This window comes from Beta vulgaris, chromosome 3 (genome assembly GCF_026745355.1).
Source record: "Beta vulgaris subsp. vulgaris cultivar EL10 chromosome 3, EL10.2, whole genome shotgun sequence".
Lineage (NCBI taxonomy): Eukaryota > Viridiplantae > Streptophyta > Magnoliopsida > Caryophyllales > Amaranthaceae > Beta > Beta vulgaris.
The window spans coordinates 32,128,360-32,155,827 of record NC_079204.1 but is presented as its reverse complement, the minus strand read 5'-3'; the positions used below and the strand labels follow the sequence as shown (position 1 = coordinate 32,155,827).

Here is a 27,468-nt window from a genome sequence, read left to right as displayed (position 1 = left end):
TCGCCCAGGTTTTAAGAAAAAGGTATATCTAGTGTTTTCCACCGTCTTTGCCTGATACAAATATAGAAGGTCTTCTACAGTGAATGTCATGCCCATCCCTTGTTTTAGCTTGTCAATTACGTGAACGACTCGCCATACTAATGGCATAATATGGGCAGGGCTAACTTGCATAATGGTTAGAAGTTCTTTCATTAGTGGGTTGAGGGGAAATCTACACCCAATTTTGAAGGGATAATCGTAGAAGACTATCCAACCATCTGGACAGTCGTCTAGGCGTTCGTCTTCTTTAGGGATTCTTGTTTTGGATGAAATGGGTAATCCGGATTTTTCAGGAAAGGTGTCTACATCTTCTTCAGTGAACTCACTGGCGACACTCTTTCCCCCAATTACCCCCGTTTTAATTATGACTACTTCATCCGAATTTTCCATGGTTTTTGAGGCTCTTTTTGATTTTATAATCTTGGGGAGGTTATCCTTAGGGGCCATGAAAGTAGTGGGGAAGACTTAAAGAGAAAAAATACGTGGATTTTGGGGCGTCCGAAGTCGATGAAGCACCTGAAGAAACGATCGTTCTTGAAGACTGTTGACCCTTGAGTTTTGAAGATGACCTAACCACAAAAGACATAGTATATTTTATTTATATTGTTGCAAGGTAATTCATGCTCGAGCTAAGAGAATACTTGATTGAAGATTAAAGCGGAGAATTAATCAAGATCGAAGTAAAGATGTTCGAGAGATGAAGAATCAAGCATGGAATGAAGATTAGAATAATTAGGGTATTTATTAATCTTCTTGTTAAGGTTGAGTAAAAGCTTTATTAAGTTCGTGGTGAATTCTCAAAGGAACTTGGTTTATTCCATGAAAGGAACGACCTGGCACTATAGGAACAAGGCTAAGGAACATGACTTAAAGATTAGGGAACAAGACTTAAAACTAATTTAGGAACTTCTAAGTGACTAATATTGTGCGCCTAAGTTAATTGAGTGCCCAATATAGTTGTTAGAGTTTTTAGGGATATTTTGACTAAGATCCATTATTTTAGGAAGTTAGTTTAAGTTTGTTAGGAAAAGATTTTAAAAAGATTTTCTGATTTTAAATTAACTGATTTTTGTTGTAAATAAACAGAAGAGAGAAGAGAGAATCGTGTTGTATATCTTATTCCATGTAGTCCGGTATGTATATATACAATACAATAGTTAGGGTTTGCTTGGAGAACAAAACCCTAGAATATCCCGGATTCATTAACGGGGGGGTATAATGGGCATCCATATTATATTTCATAACACTCCCCCTTGGATGTCCATTATACAAAATAAAAGTTCTCTCTTAAAATATTTTCTAATGCGCGTAAGATGCTGCCTCATTAAAAACCTTACCTGGAAAACCCAGTGGGAAAAACCATGGTTAAGGGAAAAGAGTGCAGCGCGCATCTACTCCTCTATGATTACATAACTTGAGATCTTTGAGACGACGTAATCCAATACGGTAAACTAATTTCTTGAAAGTAGCGGTGGGAACTGCCTTGGTGAACAGGTCTGCCAAATTTTCACTTGAACGAATCTGTAGAACCTGTACATCACCATTCTTCTGCAGTTCATGGGTGAAGAAAAATTTTGGTAAAATGTGTTTTGTTCTATCACCTTGATGTATCCTTCCTTGAGTTGTGCAATGCATGCTGCATTATCCTCATACATAACTGTTGGAGCTTTTTCCCTATAGATATGCCACAATCTTCTCGTATATGTTGAATTACGGACCTTAACCATACACATTCACGACTAGCTTCGTGGATAGCTAAAATCTCTGCATGGTTGGAAGAAGTGGCTGCAATGGTTTGCTTCATTGAACGCCAAGAAATGGCAGTACACCACTTGTGAACAACATATCCTGTTTGTGATCGAGCATTATGGGGATCAGACAAATACCCTGCATCTGCAAAACAATTAAGTCTTCTTTGGGTTGGTTAAAAAGAATAAACCCATATCTTTGTTCCTTGGAGGTAACGAAGTACATGTTTTTTTCCATTCCAATGCCTTCGAGTTGGACATGAGCTAAACCTTGCTAGCAAGTTCACAGGAAATGATATGTCAGGTCTCGTATGGCTAGCAAGATACATCAATGCCCCTATTGCACTTAATATGGTACTTCGGACCAAGGATTTCTTCATTGATTTCTCGAGGACGGAATGGGTCTTTATCAACATCAAGTGATCTTACAACATTGGGCTACTCAACGGATGTGCTTGATCCAAAAAAACCTTTTTAACACCTTTTCCGTATATGTTGTTTGATGTCAAGGATTCCATTCTTTAGATGCTCAATTTGTAGCCCCAAGCAAAATTTTGTCTTTCCAAGATCTTTCATCTCAAATTCTTTCTTCAAATATTCCACGTGTGTGAAATCTCTTCTGGGGTCCCAATAATATTTAATATCAACATACATGCAATTATTACAAATCCTGCCCAAATCTTTTATAAAAATGCATGGACTGATAGGGTCATTCTTATAGCCTTCACTTAATAAGTACTCACTGAGGCGATTATACCACATACGCCCTGATTGCTTCAATCCATAAGAGATCTATTTAATTTTATGCAGTAATGTTCTCGAGAATTAGAATTAGCTGCTTCTGGCAGTTTAAATCCTTCTGGGACTTTCATATAAATGTCATTTCCAGTGGCCCATATAAGTAGGCTGTGATACATCCATTAAACGTAAATCAAGTCCTTCTCTTATTGCCAGACTGATAAGAAATCTGAAAGTAGTTGCATCCACCACAGGGGAGTATGTTTCTCTCATAATCAATCCAGGTCTTTGTGAGAATCCTTGTGCAACTAAACGTGCTTTGTACTCACAATTTCACCATCTTCATTCTTCTTTCGCACAAACCCATTTATGTCCCACTGGTTTTACACCTTTAGGTGTACGGACTACTGGTCCAAATACTTCTCTCTTTGCAAGAGATTTTAATTCTGCCTCAATTGCTTCCTTCCATTTTGGCCAATCATCTCTTTGTGCACACTCTTCAATAGACTTTGGTTCATGATCCTCATTTTTCCATAACATCAACTGCTACATTGCATGCAAAAATTTCATCGACGTCGATTTGATTTCGGTTCCATTTTATTCCAGACATGACATAATCAGTTGAGATCTCTTCATTGTCAGGTACCTGAATTTCTTCCTTTGCCATGTCTAAAGTCTCTCCTGGAGATCCTTCAAAATTCTTTGTTTCCTCGGTCTGGCCATTATCAATTCCTGCTCCTTTTCTTTTCCGAGGATTCTTATCTTTGGAACCAATAGGTCTACCACGCTTCAGGCGTGCTGTAGACTCACTAGCAGTTTGATGTTTTCCTTCGGGGACATCAATTTTAATTGGAGCATTCACAGCTGGTATTGCGACTTAGTTACTCTATTTGGGTCAGTAAATGCGTCTGGCAATCGATTTGCTAAGCTTTGTAAATGAATTATCTTTTGGACTTCTAATTCACATTGTTTATTACGAGGATCAAGATGAGATAATGATAATTCATTCCAACTGATTTCCTTCTCCAGCTGTTTATTCTCTCCCCTAATGTTGGAAAAATGACTCATTAAATGACAGTCTGCAAACGAGCCTTAAATAGATTCCCTGTGGATGGCTCTAGATATTTAATTATTGATGGAGATTCATATCCAAATATATTCCTAACCTCCTTTGAGGACCTCTTAGAACGATGTGGTGGAGCAATTGGAACATATACAGCACATCCAAAAACTTTTAGATGGGAAATATTTGGTTCCTGACCAAAAACCAATTGTGATGGGGGAATTTTGATTACTCGTTGGCCTCATGCGAATTAATGCTGCTGCATGTAATATAGCATGTCCCAAGCAGAGATTGGGAGTTTGGACTTCATAAGTAGTGGTCTAGCAATAACTGGAGACGCTTTATTAATGATTCAGCTAGACCATTTTGTGTGTGAACATGTGCTACAGGATGTTCAACACTTATCCAATAGACATGCAATAATCATCAAAGGCTTGAGAAGTGAATTCACCAGCATTATCAAGGCGGATTGCCTTCATAGGGAAATCTGGAAAATGTGCTCGTAATCTAATCAATTGAGCAAGTAGTCTCGCAAACGCCAGGTTGCGAGTTGATAAAAGGATACATGTGACCATCTACTCGATGCGTCAATTAAAACCATAAAATATCTAAATGTTCCACATGGTGGGTGAATTGGCCCACAAATATCTCCCTGTATACGTTCCAAAAAATTGATAGATTCAAAATCTATTTTGGTTGGTGAAGGTCGTATTATCAACTTGCCTTGTGAGCAAGCAGCACATGAGAAATCATTAGGAAGAATCTTCTGGTTCTTCAATGAATGTCCACATGAATTTTCAATTATTTTTCGCATCATTATTGAACCAGGGTGGCCCAACCGGTCATGCCAAATAGTGAAATTATCTGCAAACTTCCTGTTTACTATGGCATATGTTTCAATTGTATTGATTTTAGTATAGTACAGACCAGTGGAAAATGCAGGTAATTTCTCCAAAATATTCTTAGTGCCTTGGGTAATATCGTGATATGAAGGTATTCAACATTTCCTTCACTTATTGTCTCAATATGATATCCATTATGGCGAATATCTTTAAAGCTCAATAAATTTCTTTGAGATTTGGGAGAATATAGTGCATCAATGATTTCAAATTTTGTTCCCATAGGCAATAAATATTTGCTCTTCCGGAGCCTTCAATTATCTTTGTCTACCTGATATAGTACTCACACTAGTTTCTTTCATTGTCAAATAAAAGAAATATCTCTTGCTTTTTAGTATGGTATGAGTAGTTGCACTGTCTGCTAGGCATAAATCTTCACCATTCATTGCTAACTGAACTTGAGGGGTATTCATATTCTTCAAATAAATGAAATAACAATAATATATAAGAATAACTAAATAACCAAAATTTAAAAATATCATATAAATTCATAGTACTGACAAATAAAATCTAAAATAAAATAACATAATCCAAACAAAAATCCATAGTAATAACTTAATAAACCAAAGAAGTTTTATTCTTTAAAAGACCATAATCTAATCTAAGGATTAATTATTCCCTTCAGGGGTGGTGAAGAAATCAGCAACTTCCAGGTGAGTTGTATTGCCACAATCAAATCACCTTCGCCATCTTCGTACACAAGATTTGTTTCTACTTTCTTTCCCTTTTGGTTCAATGATTGTTGATAGAGGTCAACCAAGTGTTTTGGTGTACGACAGTACGAGACCAATGACCTTTTCCTCCACATCTGTAACATACATTGGTCACGTTCTCATTTTTATCTTTTCTTGTTTGTTATCATCTTTATTGTCCCCCTTCTGGTGGGAATATGAATTCTGGAAATAACCACCTCTGGCCTCGACCTCGACCATATCCGTATCCGTCCACGTCCATCCAGACCTCGACCATGTCCATATCCATCGTCTGTCCACGTCCGTCACGACCACTATTGTTGGCATGATATTTTTTTTCCCATTATGGGATGTCGCATTCGTTCAGGGAATGGAGCAGAACCAGTTGGACGTGATTCATGATTTTTCATCAGTAGCTCATTTTTGCTCAGCCACAAGGAGACAAGATATAAGTTCAGAATATTTCTTAAATTCCTTTTCACGGTATTGTGTCTGCAGGACAACATTATTCGCATGAAAGGTAGTGTATGTCTTCTCTAGCATTTCTGCATCAGTGATTTTCTCTCCACATAATTTCAACTGTGAAGTAATTCTGAACATAGCTGAGTTATATTCACTTACAGACTTAAAGTCTTGTAGTCTTAAATGTAACCAGTCATAAGAGCTTTGGGTAGTATTACAGTTTTCTGGTGGTCATACCTTTCCTTTAGATTACTCCAAAGGACTTGTGGATCTTTCACAGTCAAGTATCAATCTTAAGACTTCATGGAGGTGGTGGCGAAGAAATATCATAGCCTTAGCTTTGTTTTGACTTGTTGCTTTATTGCCTGCTTTGATTGTATCACCAAGGTCTTTTGCATCTAGGTGAATTTCAGGTCTAACACCCAAGACAAATAGTTCTTTCTAGTAATATCAAGGGCCGCAAATTCAAGCTTTGTAAGGTTCGACATAGTATACTATATAAAGTGAATATTGCGAAATTAGGACTTCATATAAAATTGTAATTCAATATTGTAGTTTAAGGGGTTCATATAGTAGGTAATGTAAGAATATAATTCGAATAACTAATGTTACTATAATATTGTTATACATCCAGTATGATATGATACATGTTTTAGACGCAAGAATAAAACAAACAAAAACAAAAAAAAAAAACCAATAAAGTCCAAATATTTTTTTTTTTTTTCGCATCACGAAATACATCATCTGTTTTATTCCTTTGAAGGCTAATCATAATGGGGAGGGGACCATGCTTTAAAAAAATATAGGCAGGTGTGGAACTCATACAGCACTAGCATAGATTTCAGGAAGATTTACTATTTTGGACTCACATATAACACAAGGGGCCAAGACTCATGAATACTGATTCGAAATTCAATACATAGCATTCATCATCAAAGTTCATCATCATCATTCATCACGTAGCATTAACTAAAATAAATCAATATTATTTAAAACAAAGGTTGGTGCAGCTTCATCATCATCATTCATCACGTAGCATTCGAAATTCAATACATAAAGAGAAAAAAAATTGAACAAGCCACTGATTCATACATCTAGTACATACTAAGCAGTGAGCAGTAAAAAAATAAATAAATAAATTTGACAACAATCCCATATTCCCATACTGCAGTCACCAAAGTATCCTTCGAGTACCAGTTTGACGACAAACTCGAAACAATATTTTCAAATAGCTTTGTTAATAATCAAAACAGAACTCAACCACATGGATTCGACGACGCAAACGAATAAAACAAACTGAGAAATTCATACTTCCAAAAACAAAGAATCACGTAAAATAGATAAGATGATTCGAACCTTAGAGAGAATGGAGGAGACGAGATAAGCGGCGAAAGTTCGAACCTCGGGAGGCGACAACTCGAAAGCGGTGACCCAAAGATTGTTGCAGAGGCCAAATTGACGGCGTGGAAGAGAGTGTTTCGGAAGTGTGAGCGGTTGGTGCTGATAACGTGTTGTAAATAAACAGAAGAGAGAAGAGAGAATCGTGTTGTATATCTTATTCCATGTAGTCCGGTATATATATATATACAATACAATAGTTAGGGTTTGCTTGGAGAACAAAACCCTAGAATATCCCGGATTCATTAACGGGGGTATAATGGGCATCCATATTATATTTCATAACAATTTTCAAATATTATCTTTTTAAAATATATATTTTATCTGTTATATTTTTATTTAAAAGATTTAGTTTTCGAAAATTTAGTATTTCCGGTTTTTAAAATGTTTCGGATTTTTAAATTATAAAAACTGTTTTCCGGTTTTATAAAAGATTTTGAAAAAGATATTTTTCCTAAAAACTAGCTAAAGTATTTTATTTATTTATTTCCTAAAATCTAGATTGCACGCCTAAAGTTTACTGCTACAGGTTTTATGTAGTTAGTGGATTTAGTGGCTTAAGTTAATTATCCTCCAAGTATTAAATTAAATTAAATAAGTTTAATTATTCTCCAAGTTTTGCAAAAACCACATAATGTGTTACTACTTCTATAAATTGAAGTAGTGGATTAGTGGATGCTTTACATGACATGGAATAATTAATTTACTTTAATTAATTAAATTAAACATCATGGAAAACATGTGATAATGGTTTAAATTAGTGGATAACATGTCTTGTCTTAATTGTCTATAAATAGGCGCCTAATTCATTTGAGCAAAATTGTGTCTGAGTTAGTTAATTTGTCCTAAGTTATCTAAAGTGTCAGTGCCTTTTCCTTAAGAGAATTCATACTTACATTAATCGAGTTTATTACTCTTCCATTATTTTATAAAGTGTATTTTTGAGAAAAAGGGTTTGAGTGAACTCTTGTAAGTGTGAGAAAGCTTTGAGTGAAGCAAGAGAAAGAGAAAGAGAAAGAGAAATGAACTTCGAGTGAAGTTTAGAGAAAACGTCAGTTGTTGGGAACTGTCGTTGGGAACTTGAGTTGAGTGACTTAAGTTGAGAATAGAGAGAAAAGTAATAGGTTGTAATCAGAGTTGTTTTGGCCTATTATAGCGGCAAGCGATTTTGTTGAAGATTCAACTGACGTGGCCCGAGTATGGTGGAACAACTCAAATAGCAGCTAGGAGTGTTTTTTAGATAAATATATATATATATATATATATATATATATATATATATATATATAACTTTATGTAAACCTAGATTTTCTTCGGACTTCTCTCCAAGCTCAAAAACATACTCTACTCTCTTCCATTCTCTAAGATTCTCTCTCATTGTTGCGAAGAAATATTTCCACATTGTACTTAACACTTGTATTGACGCCATCGGCATATTAGTGAATTGGTGATCAAGAGCATCACCCGCGGTTTTTCCCTTTAATTGGGTTTTCCGCGTCAACAATCTTTTATCCCTTTATTGCTTTATTCATTTCATGTCATTCGTTTATTTAATGATGTTGATTGCTCAAAGTATATTGATCTAGTTGTTGGCTCCCTTACCTTTTAAGTACGTATACTTGGTACAAAATCGGCATAAACAGGAGACACAATTGAAAAAAGATGAACTAAACGAAAAGGGTTTGAACAAAAGCTTGCAAAATCCTAATTAACCTTTGATTGAAAGAGCCAAAATTGAGATAAGAAATGGGAGATGAGGCATAAATGGTATTTGGGGTACAAAGAAGCAGATATAAGTAAGGGAAATTAGGAGTGAAAGATTTGTCAAAGTAGGGGAAAAAAAAGACGGAAAAATTAGAATAGGAGTGCCATTTAGAAATTGAGGCAAGTCAATGCCTGAAAAGATTGGTCAACGTCGGAAACCGGTGGTAAGGTCCTTCGTCATAATATTTTTTACTGTTTGGCCTCTAAATGCCAAATTTTTTTTAAGGTCCCTTCTCGCAAAAACAAAAAATTCTAAGGTCCCTTTTGCAAATTATCCTATAAACTATGAACATGAATTATAAGCATAGACAACGACCACCATTACTTATTATCTTTAGAGAAAGAAATAATAAGTAAACATCAATTCTTACTTTAAACATTAATTATTAGGCAAAGTGACCATTGACTTTGCGAGAGCGGCTGGGTGATCTTTGAGGGAGGTAATGTTCGAGAGAAATTACATGTGCCCTAGACAATTTGACTTACTAGGTGGTTATTATTTATCCCTGATATCCGAATTGTATGCATAGTGATCCATGATTCTAGTACTTTATTAATATATTTTCACCTTCATATTCAGTTCTGCTATTTGCTTAGTTTAGTAACACAACTCTATTCATCTCATTTTGTTAGTGTAATATTAGAGTTCTGATACAATAATATAACTTCTCCCTGTGGATTCGATCCTGACTTCCCTGACTACTAATTAGTGGACCTTAGGTTATTTTTGATTAGGTGATACGACTTTAGCCTATCGAATTTTGGCGCCGTTGCCGGGGAGACGGTTTATTTTATTTTGTCTAAATTATAGTATTAAACTAACCTCTACTCTGAAGAACACCTGTTATTTGGAGCATCTCACGTTTGTTTTAGTGTTTTTGGTGTATGAGCAGGAAATTGAAATCCCCAAATCTCATCCCGTTCGATCCGGAGATTGAAAAGACCGCTCGTAGACTCAGAAAGAAAACTGATACAGGAGTAGTGGATGCAAGTTTACTAGCTCTTGTAAACAAGGATGTGTCAATAGACCTTGGCTCAATTGATGTACATGGAGGACTCTTCATGGGGATGACTACAAAGGTGGTAGCATGCTTGCTAACCAACCTAGGTGGCGTGTGACATGGCACAGATCATGGCACAGGTCATGAGAGTTCTAGTTCTGTTAGAACTCATATCTTTATTGCTTTTCTAGTTCTACTTGTCTTAGGAATCATGCTTTTGCCTACGTTCTTAAAACGATGGATTTTTACATGATTCAAGGAGTCTAGAGAGTATAGGACTTAGGGACTTGTCCTAAGCCTATTAGGGTTTTATTTATGTTTCTTATAAGGATTAGTATGTTAAACTAGTATAAATAAGGTGTATGTAGTTCGAAATTTAACAGAGAATTTTAATAATATTGGCGTGAGTTTAAACATTGAGTGTTTATACAAATCGTCTTGAGTGTTGGTGGCTTTGCCTTTATACTTTCAAAACCCTTAGTTTTATTCCTTGTGGTGGTTGTGCCTGTAGCATTGAATAAACTAAGTACTATCCTAGTTCTTGTTTTTTTAATTGTTCGAACCTACTTTGATTACACAACTTCCGGACTTGTTATTTGATATTAGAAGATTAAAATACATCATCTGGTATCAAGAGCTTTGGTGACATCCGTTGGAGGGATCCAAATTTTTTTCCTCTAAGGGGCAATAATAGATCTTCAAGAAACCCTTAAAGATCCAATTTTTTTTCAAGATTTTTGATTTTTCACAAAGTTTCATAAAAGTACTATATTATTAGTATTGATTGGTGAAAGAAAAGCATCCAAGATCCACAAAAACATCCAAGAACACAAATCAAACACACATTATTGCAACTACTTGAAGCGCAAGTTAGGGTCGTCCAAGCCAAATTTTGATTGGCTAAGGCATGGACAACGACCAAGGGGGAAGAGAGGGTGGAGAAGGGAGAGTCCCTAGGGGGCTAACCTTTGAGCAAACCCAAAACTTGCGTAGGGATAGGCAACTTGAAGACCTAACCACACGCATGGATGAATTAATGCGCATGATGCAACAAGGCATGCATGGACATAGGCGCAATAACTCTCCTAGTCTTGTTAGGAGTGCACATACTAGCAACCATGAAGCTAGTTCTGATGAGGAGGTGAACCATCCAAGGCATAGACAACCACCAAGAGATGATGATCGGAGGATTAAGGCTCGATCTCCCGAATTTCGATGGCGCGATGAAACCAGGGAAGTTCCTTGAATGGCTGCAAAGAATGGAAAGAGTCTTTGATTATAAAGACTATGATGATGCTAAGAGGTTTAAGGTAGCTATCCTAAAGCTTACAGGTTATGCTAGCCTATGGTATGAAAATTTGAGGAAGAAGAGGCGCAAAGATGGTAAACCTAGCCTACGTTCATGGGAGAAATCGAAGACTAGAATGAAGAAGCGCTTCCTCCCTTTTGATTTCACATAAGATATGTTTAGAAAGCTTCAAGTTTTGCAACAACATTCTCTAAGTGTGGAGGAATATGTGGTGGAGTTTGAGAGGATAAACATGCTATGTGATGTGGATGAGAAAGCCGAGCATAAAATTGCTCGTTTCATTGCTGGTTTGGACAAGAAGTTAGCCAAGAAGGTTGACCTACAACCCTATTGGAGTTTTGAAGAGGTGGTACAAGTGGCTATGAGGGCTGAGAAGTATGTTAAGGCCAAGAAAGCCTCCACCTTTAAGCCTTTTGTGAAGCAAGGAGATAAGCAAAGTGGCGCCAAGAGAGAGGAAGGAAGTAGCTACACTACCCCTACTAGATTCGACAACTTTAAGGGGGATAATGGGAAGTCTTCTACACCTTTAGCCACTGAAGAGAGGCGCATATGCTTCAAGTGTAAAGGCTATGGACACATCTTAAAGGATTGCCCTAATAATAGAGTGATGCCATTAAGGGACATCCAAGATATTGATGCTGACTCTGCTAAGCGAAGCTTCGAAGAAGAGGAGCATGAGGGGGACAAGGAACATGATGAAGAGGTAACATATGAGATAGACTCAGAAGAGGAGCTAGTGTATGAGGGACAACAACTCATTGTGAGGCGTATGCTCCACACACAACCAGCCCCTTTGGATCACACTCAAAGGGACAAGATCTTCTTCACTCGTTGTTTGGTCAAGCAAAGGGTATGTGATTTGATCATTGACAATGGTAGTTGTGCTAATGTAGTGTCTACCAATCTTGTTGATAAACTACAATGGCCTACTTCAAACCATCCACGCCCCTACAAATTCAATTTGCTCAGTGATGATAATGCCATCAAGGTGACAAAGCAAGCCTTAATTTTGTTCGAAATTGGTAAGTTTAAAGATGAAGTTTTATGTGATGTATGCAACATGGATGCTTGCCACATTCTTTTGGGACGACCATGGCAATATGATCGACATGTGAAGTATGATGGACGTACCAATGTATGCATTGCTACTGTGGGAGGTAAGAGGACAGCCTTGAAGCCTTTGACTTCCACACCTCCAAAGAAAGGCTCATTGTTAGTAAGTGCTAAAGAGATTGAGAGGGATTTGGAGGAAGAAAATGATGGGTACCTTCTAATGGTACGTGAGGTAGAAGGGGAGCAGCATGAGTACAAGGTTCCTAAACACCTTTAAAGTGTCCTTGATGAGTACAGTGATGTGTTCCCTCAAGACTTGCCTCCAGGATTGCCACCTATTCGAGGTATTGAGCATCAAATCGACCTAATTCCAGGTGCTTCCTTACCTAACATAGCTGCTTATAGATGCAATCCCCAAGAGACACAAGAATTACAAAAGCAAATTGAAGAGTTAATGGCTAGGGGATATGTACGTGAAAGCATGAGTCCATGTGCCGTTCCTGCTTTGTTAGTACCCAAGAAAGATGGTACTTGGCGCATGTGCATTGATAGTAGGGCAGTTAACAACATCACCATTAAGTATCGTTTTCCTATCTCTAGGTTGGATGACTTACTTGATGAATTACATGGTTCTACTATTTTTTCTAAAATTGATTTGAGGAGTGGTTACCATCAAATCAGAATGAGAGAAGGAGACGGGTGGAAAACAGCCTTCAAGACCAAGATGGGGCTATATGAGTGGCTTGTTATGCCATTTGGACTTACTAATGCACCTAGCACTTTCATGAGGTTGATGAATGAGGTGTTAAAGCCCTTCTTAGGCAGGTGTGTGGTGGTTTACCTTGATGATATACTTGTCTATAGTAGGAGTGTGGTTGAACATTTGACTCACTTGAAGGAGGTATTTAAGGTATTGCGCCAACACAAGCTCTATGGGAAGCTTGATAAGTGCTATTTTCTAGTTCCTAGTGTCACATTCTTGGGCTACATTGTCTCTAAAGATGGCGTTTCAGTTGATCCATCTAAGGTAGACGCAATCAAGAGTTGGCCTATTCCTTCTACTATTTCTGAGGTACGTTCCTTCCATGGTCTAGCCTCTTTCTATAGAAGGTTTGTGCGAAATTTCAGCAGCATTGTAGCCCCTATGACCGAGTGTATCAAGCAAGGCAAGTTCATATGGACCAAGGCAGCCCAACAAGCTTTCGACACTATTAAAGACTTGTCGTGCAACACACCTATCCTTGCACTTCCAGATTTCAGTCAACCATTTGAAGTAGAATGTGATGCTAGTGGTGTTAGGATTGGAGCTGTGCTAATAGAAAAGAAACGCCCTATTACATATTCTATGCAATAGTTCGAGCACTTGATCATTGGAGTCACTATCTTCGTGCAAGTCATTTTGTGCTTCATTCTGATCATGAGGCGTTGAAGTATATACATGGACAGCAAAAGTTAAACCCTAGACATGCTAAATGGGTTGAGTTTTTACAATCTTTTAACTTCTCTTCTAAGTACAAGGAAGGCAAGGCTAATGTGGTGGCAGATGCTTTATCTAGAAGGCACTCTTTACTTGGAGTGTTGAGTTCAAGACTCCTTGGGTTTGAATTGGTGAAGGAGTACTACAAGGAAGATGAGAAGTTTAGGGAGATCTTAGGCGCGTGCTCCAAGGGATCACATGGTTCTTATGTGCTCCATGATGGCTTTAGTTTCAAAGGGGAAAGACTATGCATCCCTACTTGTTCTATTCATGAGCTTTTGGTAAGGGAGGCTCGTGGTGGGGGTTTAGCTGGTCACTTTGGCATGAAAAGACTTTGGCTATTCTACAAGAGCATTTTTATTGGCCAAAGATGCAAGGTGATGTTCAAGGGGTTATCTCAAGGTGTGCTACATGTCAAAAAGCCAAAAGCACTTTTCACCAAGTTTTGTATACTCCTCTACCTATTCCTAATGGTCCTTGGGAAGATGTGGCTATGGATTTCATTGTGGGATTGCCTAGAACACAAAGGGGCAAGGATTCGATCATGGTGGTCATTGATAGGTTTTCTAAGATGGCACACTTTGTCCCTTGTCACAAAACTGATGATGCTTCAAAGGTAGCTGATTTGTATTGCAAGGAGGTCATTCGACTACATTGTGTTCCTTTGGGATACTAAGTTTATGAGCTACTTTGGGAAGACACTATGGAAGCTCCTTGGTACAAAGTTATGCTTTAGTACTTCACATCATCCACAAACTGATGGCCAAACTAAAGTGACTAATAGAACTTTAGGCGCCTTACTTAGAGGGTTGGTAAGTAAGAGTACCAAGGATTGGGATGTGAAGCTTGCATATGCTGAGTTTGCTTACAATAGGCCACCTACTTATGCCACAAGATGCTCTCCATTTGAGGTTGTCTATGGTTCGAACCCTAGGGTGCCTATTGACCTTATTCCCTTCCCTAGTGATGAAGTTTATCATGTGGATGCTAAGGAAAAGGCGCAAGCCATGCTAAAGCTTCATGCACAAGTCAAGGCCAGAATTGAGAAAGTGAACACCAAATATCAACAACTAGCTAACAAGAATCGAGTACAACAAATGTTTAAGGTTGGTGATTTGGTTTGGTTGCACTTAAGGAAGGAAAGGTTCCCATGCCTTAGAAAGAATAAGCTTATGCCACGCTCAGATGGTCCTTTCAAGATTTTAGAGAAGGTTAATGACAATGCCTTCAAGCTTGACTTACCTGGAGACTACAATGTAAGTGCCACTATGAATGTGGGGGATTTAGCTCCATATGTCCATGATGATGATATGGCTCAATTGAGGTCAATTGTTTCTAAAGAAGAGGAGGATGATACAGGAGTAGTGGATGCAAGTTTACTAGCTCTTGTAAACAAGAATGTGTCAATATACCTTAGCTCAATTGATGTACATGGAGGACTCTTCATGGGGATGACTACAAAGAGGGTAGCATGCTTGCTAACCAACCTAGGTGGCGTGTGATATGGCACAGATCATAGCACAGGTCATGAGAGTTCTAGTTCTGTTAGAACTCATATCTTTATTGCTTTCCTAGTTCTACTTGTCTTAGGAATCATGCTTTTGCCTACGTTCTTAAAACGATGGATTTTTACATGATTCAAGGAGTCTAGAGAGTATAGGACTTGGGGACTTGTCCTAAGCCTATTAGGGTTTTATTTATGTTTCTTATAAGGATTAGTATGTTAAACTAGTATAAATAAGGTGTATGTAGTTTGAAATTTAACAGAGAATTTTAATAATATTGGCGTGAGTTTAAACATTGAGTGTTTATACAAATCCTCTTGAGTGTTGGTGGCTTTGCCTTTATACATTCAAAACCTTAGTTTTATTCCTTGTGGTGGTTGTGCCTGTATCATTGAATAAACTAAGTACTATCCTAGTTCTTGTTTCTTTGATTGTTCGAACATAACTACTTTAATTACACAACTTCCGCACTTGTTATGATCTTAGAAGATTAAATACATCAAAAACTAAGCAAGCTAAGCTGTCTGCAGGAACACCCTCCCAGAAGATACCTTCTCCACCATCTTCCCCGCACCAAGAATCCCCCACTTCACCTATTACTCTCAACATGGGTGAGAATGTTACTCGAACCTTCAGAGACTACGCACAACCATCTCCTAATAATGTGCCTACTGGGGTACGGATGCCCACTATTGCTGCTACAAATTTTGAGATCAAGTCTCATGTTCTGAATATGGTACACAACAATCAGTTCGTTGGGTTACCATCTGAAGACCCAAATCAGTACCTGCAGAGATGCTTACAGTGTTGTGCTACTCAGAAACAAGCTGGTGTTACTCCTGATGAGATGAAACTCTTTCTATTTGGTTTCTCTCTGCGCGATAAAGCTTTATTCTGGTATAATAAGCTGCCTTCCACAATCACCACCTGGCCAGGACATTCCAAGATTTTTCTTATCAAGTGGTACCCTTCCCAGAAGACTGCCGATATGGGACATGCCATAGTTACTTTCATCCAAGATCCTGGTGAGTCTCTATATGAAGATTGGGAGTGGTTTAAGGATCTGCAGCGTCTATGTCCTCATCATGGTCTAGACCAGTCGTATTTGTGTCAGATTTTCTACACTAGAGTTGATGCAGATACACGACGGGTAATTGATGGAGCATCCGGTGGGTTCTTCATGGATAAAGCGATTGAGGAAGGGTATGAACTTTTGGAGAAGCTAGCATCTAATCAAGCATCTACTATTCGTTCCTCTTCAAAAAAAGGGAGGTAAACATGATGTTGAAGCCATTTCCTTATTGTCTGGGCAACTAGCTGCTCTAACTCAAAAGATTTTTTCCTTGAAGTTAGGTAATGATTCCCCCCACATGAGTGTTAACGCGATGGTTAGTGCTTCTACATATATAATGTTCACCTATGTGATGCTTGTGGAATATATGGGAACAACTCTCAAGAGTGTCCTGCGCTTGGGAATAATTGTGAGGCAGTTAATGCTTTCCAGTCACAACCAAGGAACCAGTTCAACCCATATTCCAACACCTGTAATCCTGGGTTAAGACACCATCTAAATCTTTCATATAGGAGTACTAATGTGTTGAACCCTCCGCCTCAACAACCATATGTGCCTCAACAACAAGGTCAGCAATACCAACCTCCACAACAAGCTCCACCTGGTTTTCAGCAAAATCAAGCACCTCAACAACCTGCTTCTACTACTGACCCAACCATTATAGGGTTGAAGAATATGATGTTCCATATGCAGAAAGCGTTCAATGCTTTTCAAGCTGACACAAAAGCTCAACTGGAAAATTTGGGCGCGCATAACAAGATGTTGGAGACTCAACTAGCTCAATTGGCTAATTCTTCTGCTAGTAGGCCACCTGGGACCTTACCTTCACAATCAATGCAACCAAGGGACACTGCCAATGCCATCAATCTCAGGAGTGGAACACATTATGATGGTCCCCCAATGTCTAAGGATAGTCCGGTTGAGCCAGAAAAAAATGCAGACGTCACTTAAACTTCGCCAGCTCCTGAGGCTACTACCAACACAAATGCAGAGAAGCAGATAGTACCTGACAAAAATTCATCTACCACTCCTGAGATAAAGGTACCATTCCCCACTCGTCTATCAAAGAATAAGCTGGATCACCAACTTGGTAAGTTTATGGAGGTAGTAAAGAATCTTCAGGTAACTGTCCCATTTACTAAACTTATTACTGAAGTACCTGCATATGCTAAATTTTTGAAGGAAATTTTGACTAGGAAGAGAGCCTTTAATGTAGTAGAAACTGTTGCCTTTACTGAAGAATGTAGTGCTCTTTTGCAAAATCAATCCCCTCCTAAATTGAAAGATCTGGGGAGACTCTCCATCCCTTGTAATATTGGAACCATCTTTATTGACAAAGCCTTATGTGATTTAGGTGCTAGTGTTAGTGTCATGCCCCTGACTGTTTGCAAAAAGCTTGACATGGGAGATTTAAAATGTACCAACATTACTCTTCAAATGGCCGACCGTTCTGTTAAATACCCCCTAGGTATCTTAGAGGACGTGCCTGTGAGGGTAGGTAAATTTTATATTCCTGTGGATTTTGTTGTGCTTGACATGGAAGAGGATACTCAAATCCCAATCATTTTAGGGAGACCGTTCCTTCATACTGCTGGAGCTGTCATAAATTTAAAAAGTCCCATGCTAGAGGAAGCCTGTTATAAAATAGATTGTCATTGATGTGTTGGTTAATGATGACATGCCTAAATCCCTTCTGCGGGATACTTTGGAGGCTTTGCTTTGTTTTACATATTCCACGGGTGATGATAGTCTCCGGAATAGTGACATGGATGATTGGGAAGCAGCTTTTACCTGTGTAGAGCTTGACGGTATTACCACTCATGAGGACGAACGGTTAGTATGTGCTACTCAACCGGTAGAGGTAAAAAAACCTGAACTGAAACCCCTTCCCCCTTCTCTGCGATATGCTTTTCTAGATAATCTAAAAATTGCCCTGTGATTGTTAGTGCTCCACTAAAGGATGGTCAAATGTCCCAACTTTTATCTGTTTTGCGACAACATAAAAAGGCCATTGGATATAATATTGATGATTTGAAAGGCATAAGCCCTAACTTTTGCAGGCATAAAATTCATCTCGAGGATGATCATCGTCCTAGTATACAAGGTCAGCGTCATTTGAACCCCAATATGCAAGAAGCTGTCAAAAAAGAGGTTATGAAATTGCTTGATGCTGGGATCATCTATCCTATTTCTGATTCTAAGTGGCTGAGTCCAATTCAAGTGGTTCCTAAAAAGGGCGGTACTAATGTAGTTAAAAATGATAAAATGAACTAATTGCTACAAGAGTAGATACTGGGTGGCGTATGTGCATTGATTATAGGAAATTAAATGTTGCCACTAAAAAAGACCATTTTCCCCTTCCCTTCATTGATCAGATGTTGGAACGTCTAGCTTGTTATTCTCATTTTTGTTATCTAGATGGCTATTCTGGTTTCTTCCAAATTCCTATCCACCCAGAGGACCAGGAGAAGACCACATTTACATGTCCTTATGGTACCTTTGCTTATCGAAGGATGCCCTTTGGCCTATGTAATGCCCCCGCTACCTTCCAACGTTGTATGATGGCCATATTTTCTGAGTTTATTGAGTCCATCATGGAAGTATTTATGGATGACTTTAGTGTGTATGGCATTGATTTTGATGCATGTTTGCTGAATCTAGCTAAAGTACTGAAAAGATGTGAGATGTCCACCTTGTATTGAACTGGGAGAAGTGCCACTTCATGGTTACTGAAGGAGTGGTACTTGGTCATATTATTTCTGAACGAGGCATCCAGGTGGATAAAAGCAAAAATTCAAGTGATTGAGCAATTACCCCCTCCTGTGAATGTAAGGGGTTCGAGGTTTTCTTGGTCATGCGGGATTTTATCGCCGCTTTATCAAGACTTCTCTAAAATTGCTAAACCACTTACTCAGTTGCTCCTCAAGGATGCCCCGTTCCTGTTTACTGATGAGTGTCTTGTGTCTTTTAACAGGATCAAGCAAGCTCTGAATACTGCTCCTATCATCCGATCTCCAGATTGGACCCTCCCGTTTGAGATTATGTGTGATGCTAGCGATTATGCTGTGGGATCTTTCCTTGGTCAGAGGAAAGACAACATCCTTCATGCCATCTACTATGCTAGGAAGACACTAGATGAAGCTCAAGTTAACTATGCCACCACGGAGAAATAGCTTCTAGCTGTGGTCTATGCACTGACAAGTTCAGGACCTATTCTGCGGTCTAAGGTCATTGTCTACACCGATCATGCTGCATTGAAGTACCTCCTAGCAAAAACGGAGGCAAAGCCTCGACTCATTCGGTGGATTTTGCTGCTCCAAGAATTCGACTTGGACATTAAAGATAAAAAAGGTGCAGAAAATGTAGTGGCTGACCACTTGTCCCGATTGCAGTATGAGGATTTGGAAGAAGGCCTACCCATTGATGACCCCTTTCCTGATGATAAGCTCCTGGCAGTCACTTCTATTACCCTATGGTATGCGGACTTCGCTACTTTTGTGTGAGTGGACAAACCCCTCCAGATGAGTTACCAAGAGGAAGAAAATTTCTCCATGATGCCAAAGTACTTTTGGGATGACCTTTCTGTACAGGTTTTGTGCTGACACCATCTATAAGCGATGTATCGCAGAGTAGGAGGTGCATGAAATTCTGAATTACTCTCACTCCCTTCCATGTGGAGGCCATGCTGGGCCCTCCAAAACAATTGCTAAGGTACTTCAATCTGGTTTTTATTGGCCGACTCTATCATGATGCTAGTACTTTTGTTAATGTCTTGTGATGCATGCCAACGAACAGAAATATTTCCCGTAGACATGAGATGCCCAAACCCCCATCCTGGAAGTTGAACTATTTGATGTGTGGGGTATTGATTTTATGGGTCCTTTTCCGTCTTCCTCAAGCAACAATTTCATACTTGTTGCTGTTGACCATGTATCTAAGTGGGTAGAAGCTATTGCATCACCAACCAATGACTCTAAGGTTTTCATGAAAATGTTCAAAAAGATTATATTTCCACGGTTTGGGGTATCAAGGGTTGTCATTAGTGATGGTGGATCCCACTTTCACAAAAAAACCTTTGAGGCGCTACTCAAAAGGTATGGTGTCTACCATAAGACTGGCCTGCATACCATCCTCAGACAAGTGGCAAGTAAAGTGTCTAACCGTGAAATAAAGACTATTTGGAGAAAGTGGTAGCTAAATCTAGAAAGATTGGAGTGATAAGTTAGATGACACATTATGGACTTATAGAACTGCGTTTAAGACCCCTATTTGTACCACCCCTTATCGACTAGTCTATGGAAAAGCATGCCACCTACCTGTCGAACTAGAGTATAAGGCTTTTTGGGCTGTTAAAGAGTTGAACCTTGATGCTAAATTAGCAGGAGAAAAACGCCTATTGCAAATCAATGAGCTTGATGAACTTAGACTGAATGCCTATCATAGTTCGCGTCTCTACAAAGAGCGCACTAAGAGATGGCATGATAAGAAAATTTTGAGCAGGGAGTTCTCTATTGGTGACAAGGTTTTATTGTACAACTCTAGACTAAAGCTTTTTCCTGGTAAGCTGAAGTCTAGGTGGTCTGGCCCCTTTTATGTCACTAACACTAACAAGTTTGGTCTATTGAGGTGATGAATGCAATAGGTGAGAAGTTCAAAGTTAATGGCCAACGTCTGAAGTTGTACTATACGGGAATCCATGTTGGATCTGTGGAGGAGTTATACCTTCAACCCCCATCCCCTTCTGCTTGAGGGATGAAGCATTATGGTCGTGTGAGACCTTTATAAACCAGCGTTGATTGGGAGGCAACCCGATTTCTTTCCTTTTCTTTCGTAGTTTTTTTTTTCCTAATTTTTGTAGTTTGGTGAGAGAGTGGGAAGGTACTGATACCCGTTTTAAGGCTACTTGTGTGCAGGATTGGTGACCAACTGGAGAAGTTCATGCAAAAATTCGCGGCATTGCTTACTGGAGCAAAGCCTGAGGTCATCGGGCGGTCCCGCCCAATCGGGCTCGCAACAAAAAAAAAATCTGCAATTCATGGAAACGGCGAACGCCCGATGCCATCAGGCCAGGACGCCCGATCGGGCGGACCTCCGTCAAACTCAACAGCGACAAGTATGAAGAAAAGCAGGGTATGCCCGATCGGGACCGCAACCAGACCTGGGAAGACAAAAAAAATGATGACTCCCGATCTCATCCGGCAATGGACGCCCGATCGGGTCCGTAACCAAACCAGGTTTGGGAATAACACAACTGACAGACGCCCGATCGGGTCGAGAGACTTCGCCCGACCAGGCCCGCAACAGAATTGTAAATTTCCAGAACAAAAAAAGACGCCCGATCGGGCTCGGGGGCCAACTGACGAAATTAAAGGGGTTTTTTCCCTTCTTTTCACTCACTTTCTCTCACACTCTGTCTCGCCTCCAAACCCTAACCCCCAATTTCTCCCATCTTCTTCCCCAAACTCTCCTTCCACCATTGAAGACTCTCACTCACATCTTCAAACTGTCACAAATTTTTCTCCCTCATCACTTCCTACTCATCTCTCACTTCACTTTTCTTCCACTCTATCTCTCACCTCCATCTTCTTCTTCATCCTTTCCTCCATTAAAGTGAGGTTGAGTGGTCCAAGCTTTTTCCTCTCTTCCTTCATTAAAGAGTGAGTAGAAGCTTCCAACTCTTGCACATTCAAGCACCATGTTCACAAGGCGGCGAAAAAATGCAACCGGCTCATAACCACCACCACCACCACCAGTCCTCCCCCGAGACGACACCTTTCCAGATGTCATCTTTTCCACTGAGGAACAACGGGAACGATTTCAGCCCCTCAAGGGGAGCGAGGTAAGTCCTACCACTTTTCTTGACATCAAGTTTTTAAGTGAAATGGGAATTTCCTCTGAATTTAAAGACTTTATGAAGATAATTGGTATGGAACCATTTTTTTCCGTTCATGTTATCACATACCCGGTGCTTGTATATGAGTTTTACAGTAGTCTACATGTGACCCACCCTCGCACGGGACCGATCTCTCATGTGTCCTATAAGCTCCTTAATCAGGACTTCACCCTCACTCTCCCGGAGTTTGCTCACATACTCCGTGTGCTCAATCGGGGGGAGATTGGGCATCTCCCTGACTATCATCACCGTGATATTTACTATGCTCTTATAGGGGACGAAACTGATTTCACCCTTCAACATTGTCATGCTAGGTACATCCACCAACCCATCTTTGAAATTTGGGTTTGCTTTATGTCAAAGACTTTGTTTGGGCGGGTGGAAGGTCAACTCATTCGGGGGGGATGAGCTTTATATGATAGGTAGTTATATGTACCGAGGCACTCCGCGCCGCTTTCACTATAATATCCCTCATCATGTTGCGCTCCAAATGGAGCGAATCGCCACCACCTATCCTAAGCGGCGCGCTAATGGCTCGTTAGCCTCTCTCCCCGTCATGAATGGGGGGTTGGTTACTCTGTTTGCTCGGGCCATTCCTGATTTCGATGAGACTCATTACCATCTGGCCTTAGGACCTACCTTACTTGACTACACCTACCTCACTCGCCTTCACTGGTTGGATCGGAGTGGGGATACCTATCAGTGGCACGTTAACGGAAGTCCCTCCGTCGAACTGCCCAACCCTTTAGCAAAAATCAAACCTGGCCAACCACATTACCACCTTCCCATTGCAGGTTCTGACTTTCCTACCCCTCGTCCCCCGACACCTGAGCGTACCTACCATCGTCGTCTACCGCATCTTGTGGATATTACCTCCACTTCTGATGCTCCCCCTCCCCCATATTCTCATGTTCCTCCTTCTTTTGATTTTTAGGAGATGATGAGCATGCTCCAGCGGATGGAGACTAGCATTACGGCCAACCCGACGACCATCCAGGGCATCAGCCAGCAGGTTGATGCCAATGGTGTACTTCTTCAGAATCTCAGTCAGCAGGTCGATACATTGGCCAATGATCAGCACCTGGCTCTGTATTCGATGTACGACGAGAACTGCCGCCTTCATCGCATTGTTGAGCATGATGCACACCCTTCTTGGTACACTTAGAACCCGAGCTACAGCCAGCCGGGCTCCTGTAGCCAAGGCGGCGGCGGTGAGTCTGATGGAGATGACGATGGTGAGGATACTCACATGGATGACTGATATCCATGTCCCTCTTTCCCCTTTTCGCAATGCAGTCATTGCCACGTTCAGCTTGGGGGAGGACTTCTGTATGTACTACTCTTCCTGTTACTGCTTTTTAGATAGATTAGTTTTACTGTGTGCTTAGGCTAGATAAGTTAGTTAATTGTTTTTTTCCATAAAAACAAAAACAACAAAAAAAATTGCAATATTGCTGAAAAAATACTAAAAATACGAGTTGAACATGAATAGAATAGTTTAATTGTTTCCCTGCGCCTCGAACTTTGCCTTGAAAAATGCTTTAACTCATTATACTGGACAGTCGGGCATTTGTGATTGGGATGTTGTGATGTGATCTTTGATTGCCTTGGTCTTCAGTAGATTTTGATGATAAAGCACCTACCTTAACTGCATGCTTGAACTGGCGACATTGTTAGGATTCATTCTAGCCTTCAAATGTATATTTACGTCCTAACTGTCCTTGTGTGTTAGTTTCTCATATCATTCTTATCTTGACTTTGGCATTGTACTCGTCGATTTCTGATGACTTTGGACATGTGTTGTGTTAGAGGCGTTCAATTGTTTTGATTTTTAGCCCCAGAGTTATTAAAAGAATCATTTTTCCTTCCTAGCCCCGCTGAGCCTAATGACTTTTTGGATCTATATTAAGCCACATTACATGCCTTGATCCTTTTCAATGTTTATTTTCCCAAGCCTAGCTTGGGGGAGCATTTTTTAGGTTAGTAATATATTGTGTGGTTGATTTTGTGGGTTGATTGGAAAATAATATGTCCATGTTGACATGAAGTGAAGTGAAAGAAGAGAAAAAAACAAACAAAAATAGAAAATAACACATGAAAAGTTTGTAGAAATCACGATTCATGAAAAGAAAAAGAGAAAAATCAAAACAAAACATTTTTCTAGAAAACTATCAAGGAGACAATCGTTGGTTGGTTCGAAAAATCTAAAGTTGGTCATTATTTTGGGTATGTGATTGAGGCCATGGAAGTTGTTTTTACCACACCTAGTTCTACTAGTGCTATTTGCTTCCCTATTCTGGGCTTTTCCACCACATTCCCCAAATAATTCACGTACCTTTACCCGAGACCAATCACAACCCTTAGAAAGACCTTTTGAGAACTTGTTTGAATGTTTATTGGAATGATACAGAGTCAATGTGCCAAAGTTGAAGTTTAAGTTTGTTATTCGAGTCGACTTGATTAGCATGAGCGATATTTTACCTTTTCTAAACACATGAGAGTGTGAGAGGGATGGGATATTATGGTTGATTTGGTGAGCGATCAGGCACACTTTATGCTCGCCACGAAAATTGAGAGGAGTGACACCCTGGTGAGTTTCTTTTCAAAATGTGCGAGTTATGTATGGCTGCTATTTCTGACAATTTGCTTAAGTGATTGGTGGTCAAAGTGATCTGATCAAATGAACTTGAATTTTGCTTGCTTGAAGGCTTTTGAAGTGAAAACGTTTCTGCCACTGCCTACTGCCCCCCTTCCCTGCCACACTCCCCCTCACTCACCTACTGCTCTGCCACAAGAACTAGCCATGACATTACATGCGACTAAAAGCGATAAATTAAAGAATTTAAGCTTAAGAAGCCAAAATCGACCCAAATTGACATCCACTTACCCAAAGTCGGTTTCAATACATGTGAAGCTAGTTTAGTTGATTGCAATACATATATACATAATAATAAAAACTAAACATGACATTACATTAAACTAAAAGCGATAAATTAAAGAATTTGATCTTGAAAAGCCGAAATCGGCTCAAAATGACATCCACTTACGCAAAGTGGGTTTCAATACATATGAAGCTAGGTTAGTTGATTCCAATACATATATAGATACTAATAAGAGCTAAACATGACATTACATGCGACTAAAAGCGATAAATTAAAAAATCTGATCTTGAAAAGCCAAAATCGGTCCAAAATGACATCCACTTACCCAAAGTGGGTTTCAATACATGTGAAGCTAGTTTAGTTGATTGCAATACATATATAGACAATAATTAGAACTAAACATGATATTACATGAAACTAAAAGCAATAAATTAAAGAATTTGATCTTGAAAAGCCGAAATCGGCCCAAAATGACATCCACTTACCGAAAGTGGGTTCAATACATATGAAGCTAGTTTAGTTGGCTGCAATACATATATAGATACTAATAAGAACTAAACATGACATTACATGCGGCTAAAAGCAATAAATTAAAGAATTTGATCTTGAAAAGCCAAAATCGATCCAAAATGACATCCACTTACACAAAGTGGGTTTCAATACATGTGAAGCTGTTTTCGTTGATTGCAATACATATATAGATACTAATAAGAACAAAACATGACATTACATGAAACTAAAAGTGAGAAATTAAGTCAACTGACCTTCAAAAGCCAAAATCCGGAATTTGAAATTGAGAAGTCGAGCCTTTTGCCACCTTCCAATGAAGTTTCAACCATTATCCCTTCCCCATGATCTGCACGCATGTAATTTGTTGCTAACTCCACATCAGTGACATCGGCGTTGGGAATGGTGAAAGGCAGCGTGTCTTCAAAAGTATCATACTCCTCCTCATCCTCAACATCACCAACTTCAAGAATACTTCTTTTTCCCGGGACAACAATTGACCACTTGTTATCAGAAGGGTCAGTTACATAGAATACTTGCTTAACTTCTAGCGCAACCGACCGAGATCTACAAGAGTAGATCCACAAGGGTCATCTTTTCTTATGTAGTGCCAATTATAATCAACCCACTTGATTCAAATAAGCAGACCGTGAAACCAGAGTAGTCAAGCTCCCAAATATTTGAACCCGCCCATAGTATATCAATGTGCATTAATAGGAGACTTGTCTTTGGCACTTGCATACTGTGTAGATGATGCCTCTACTGAAATGCCACTATTCTGCAAATATCTCAATTTTTCATCTTGACGATCTGTCCAAAACGTATATCCATTAACATCATAACCCTCATAGGAGTGCACAACTTCTCGAGGACCAAATGCTAGCCACTTAAGAGTTTTTGAAACAGTGGAATCTACTTTACGCATTAACTGGTTATGAAACCAATCAATAAACGTCTTATTATGCAACTGCATCAATGCTCTAGCCCCTTTTCCTGGATTCTGATCACGCAACTCCTCCATATGCTCATCCAAGTAGGGATGGAACTGTACCATATGCTGCAATACAAATAAGTGTGCTTGTATCCACATTTCAATAGGAGGTACAAATATTTTGGAGCTAAGTGTACCTTTACCCTCGAGTCTGCCCTCGTGTCGAGATGTAGGAAGTCCAATAGGATCAACATTACTTAAGAACTCGGCCACAAAATTACCGACCTCTTCACTCACAATCCCCTAAATAATACTTCCTTCTAGTTGCGCTGGATTCCTTACTTTATCTTTCAAAGTGCCCATATGTCTCTCAAAGGGATAGCACCACCTCAAAACACCGGACCACATAGCTTAATCTCTCGAACTACATGTACAACCAAATGGACCATAATGTCGAAAAAAAGGTGGGAAATACATCTTAAACTTGCACAGTCTCTATCACGCCAGCCTGGAGAGCATCAAGCTTCGACGATTGTAACATTTTGCTACATATAGTATTGAAAAAAGAACACAACTTTATTATGGTATGTCTCGCGTGTTTCAGCAATATCCCTCAAATTGCAATCGGTAAGAATACTTTCATCATTACATGACAATCGTGAGACTTCATACTCGATAGCTTCAACTCACCGTCTAAGGTAACAAATCTTTTCATGTTCGATGAGTACCCTGATGAAGCCTTAATGTTGTACAGAGACTTGCAAAAAAGCCGTTTCTCAGCTCTAGATAGAGTGTAGCAAGCCGGAGGCAAATAGCTCCTATCATCAGCACTCACCTTTTTCTTTCCTTTTCCTTTAATTCTTGTAGCCGACCCTTCTTGAATTTCCTCTTTTTTTTCCCTTTCCTTTTCCTTTGCCAGACACTTTCACTTTTTTCTTTCTTTTCGTAGTGTCCCTCTTTTGAGCCCATAGCTCTGGTCGAAGCCCCTCACTTTCCAGGTACAATCGCACTCCTTTGCTATCCTTTGTCTTATAT

At 39.5% G+C, this 27,468-nt stretch overlaps 1 protein-coding gene across 1 annotated transcript; it reads left to right on the top strand.

Annotated features, from left to right (window-relative positions):
• The first annotated feature begins 11,267 nt into the window (after positions 1–11,267).
• On the top strand, positions 11,268–23,278 carry LOC130590792 (uncharacterized). The gene is made up of 12 exons (XM_057393349.1): positions 11,268–12,376; positions 12,464–13,475; positions 13,613–14,045; positions 14,129–14,259; positions 14,342–14,899; positions 15,660–15,884; positions 17,869–18,053; positions 18,281–18,371; positions 19,307–19,366; positions 19,448–19,695; positions 21,134–21,200; positions 23,048–23,278. The coding sequence occupies exons 1-12, from the start codon at positions 11,268–11,270 to the stop codon at positions 23,276–23,278; spliced, it is 4,350 nt and encodes a 1,449-aa protein (XP_057249332.1).
• Positions 23,279–27,468: the final 4,190 nt, after the last annotated feature.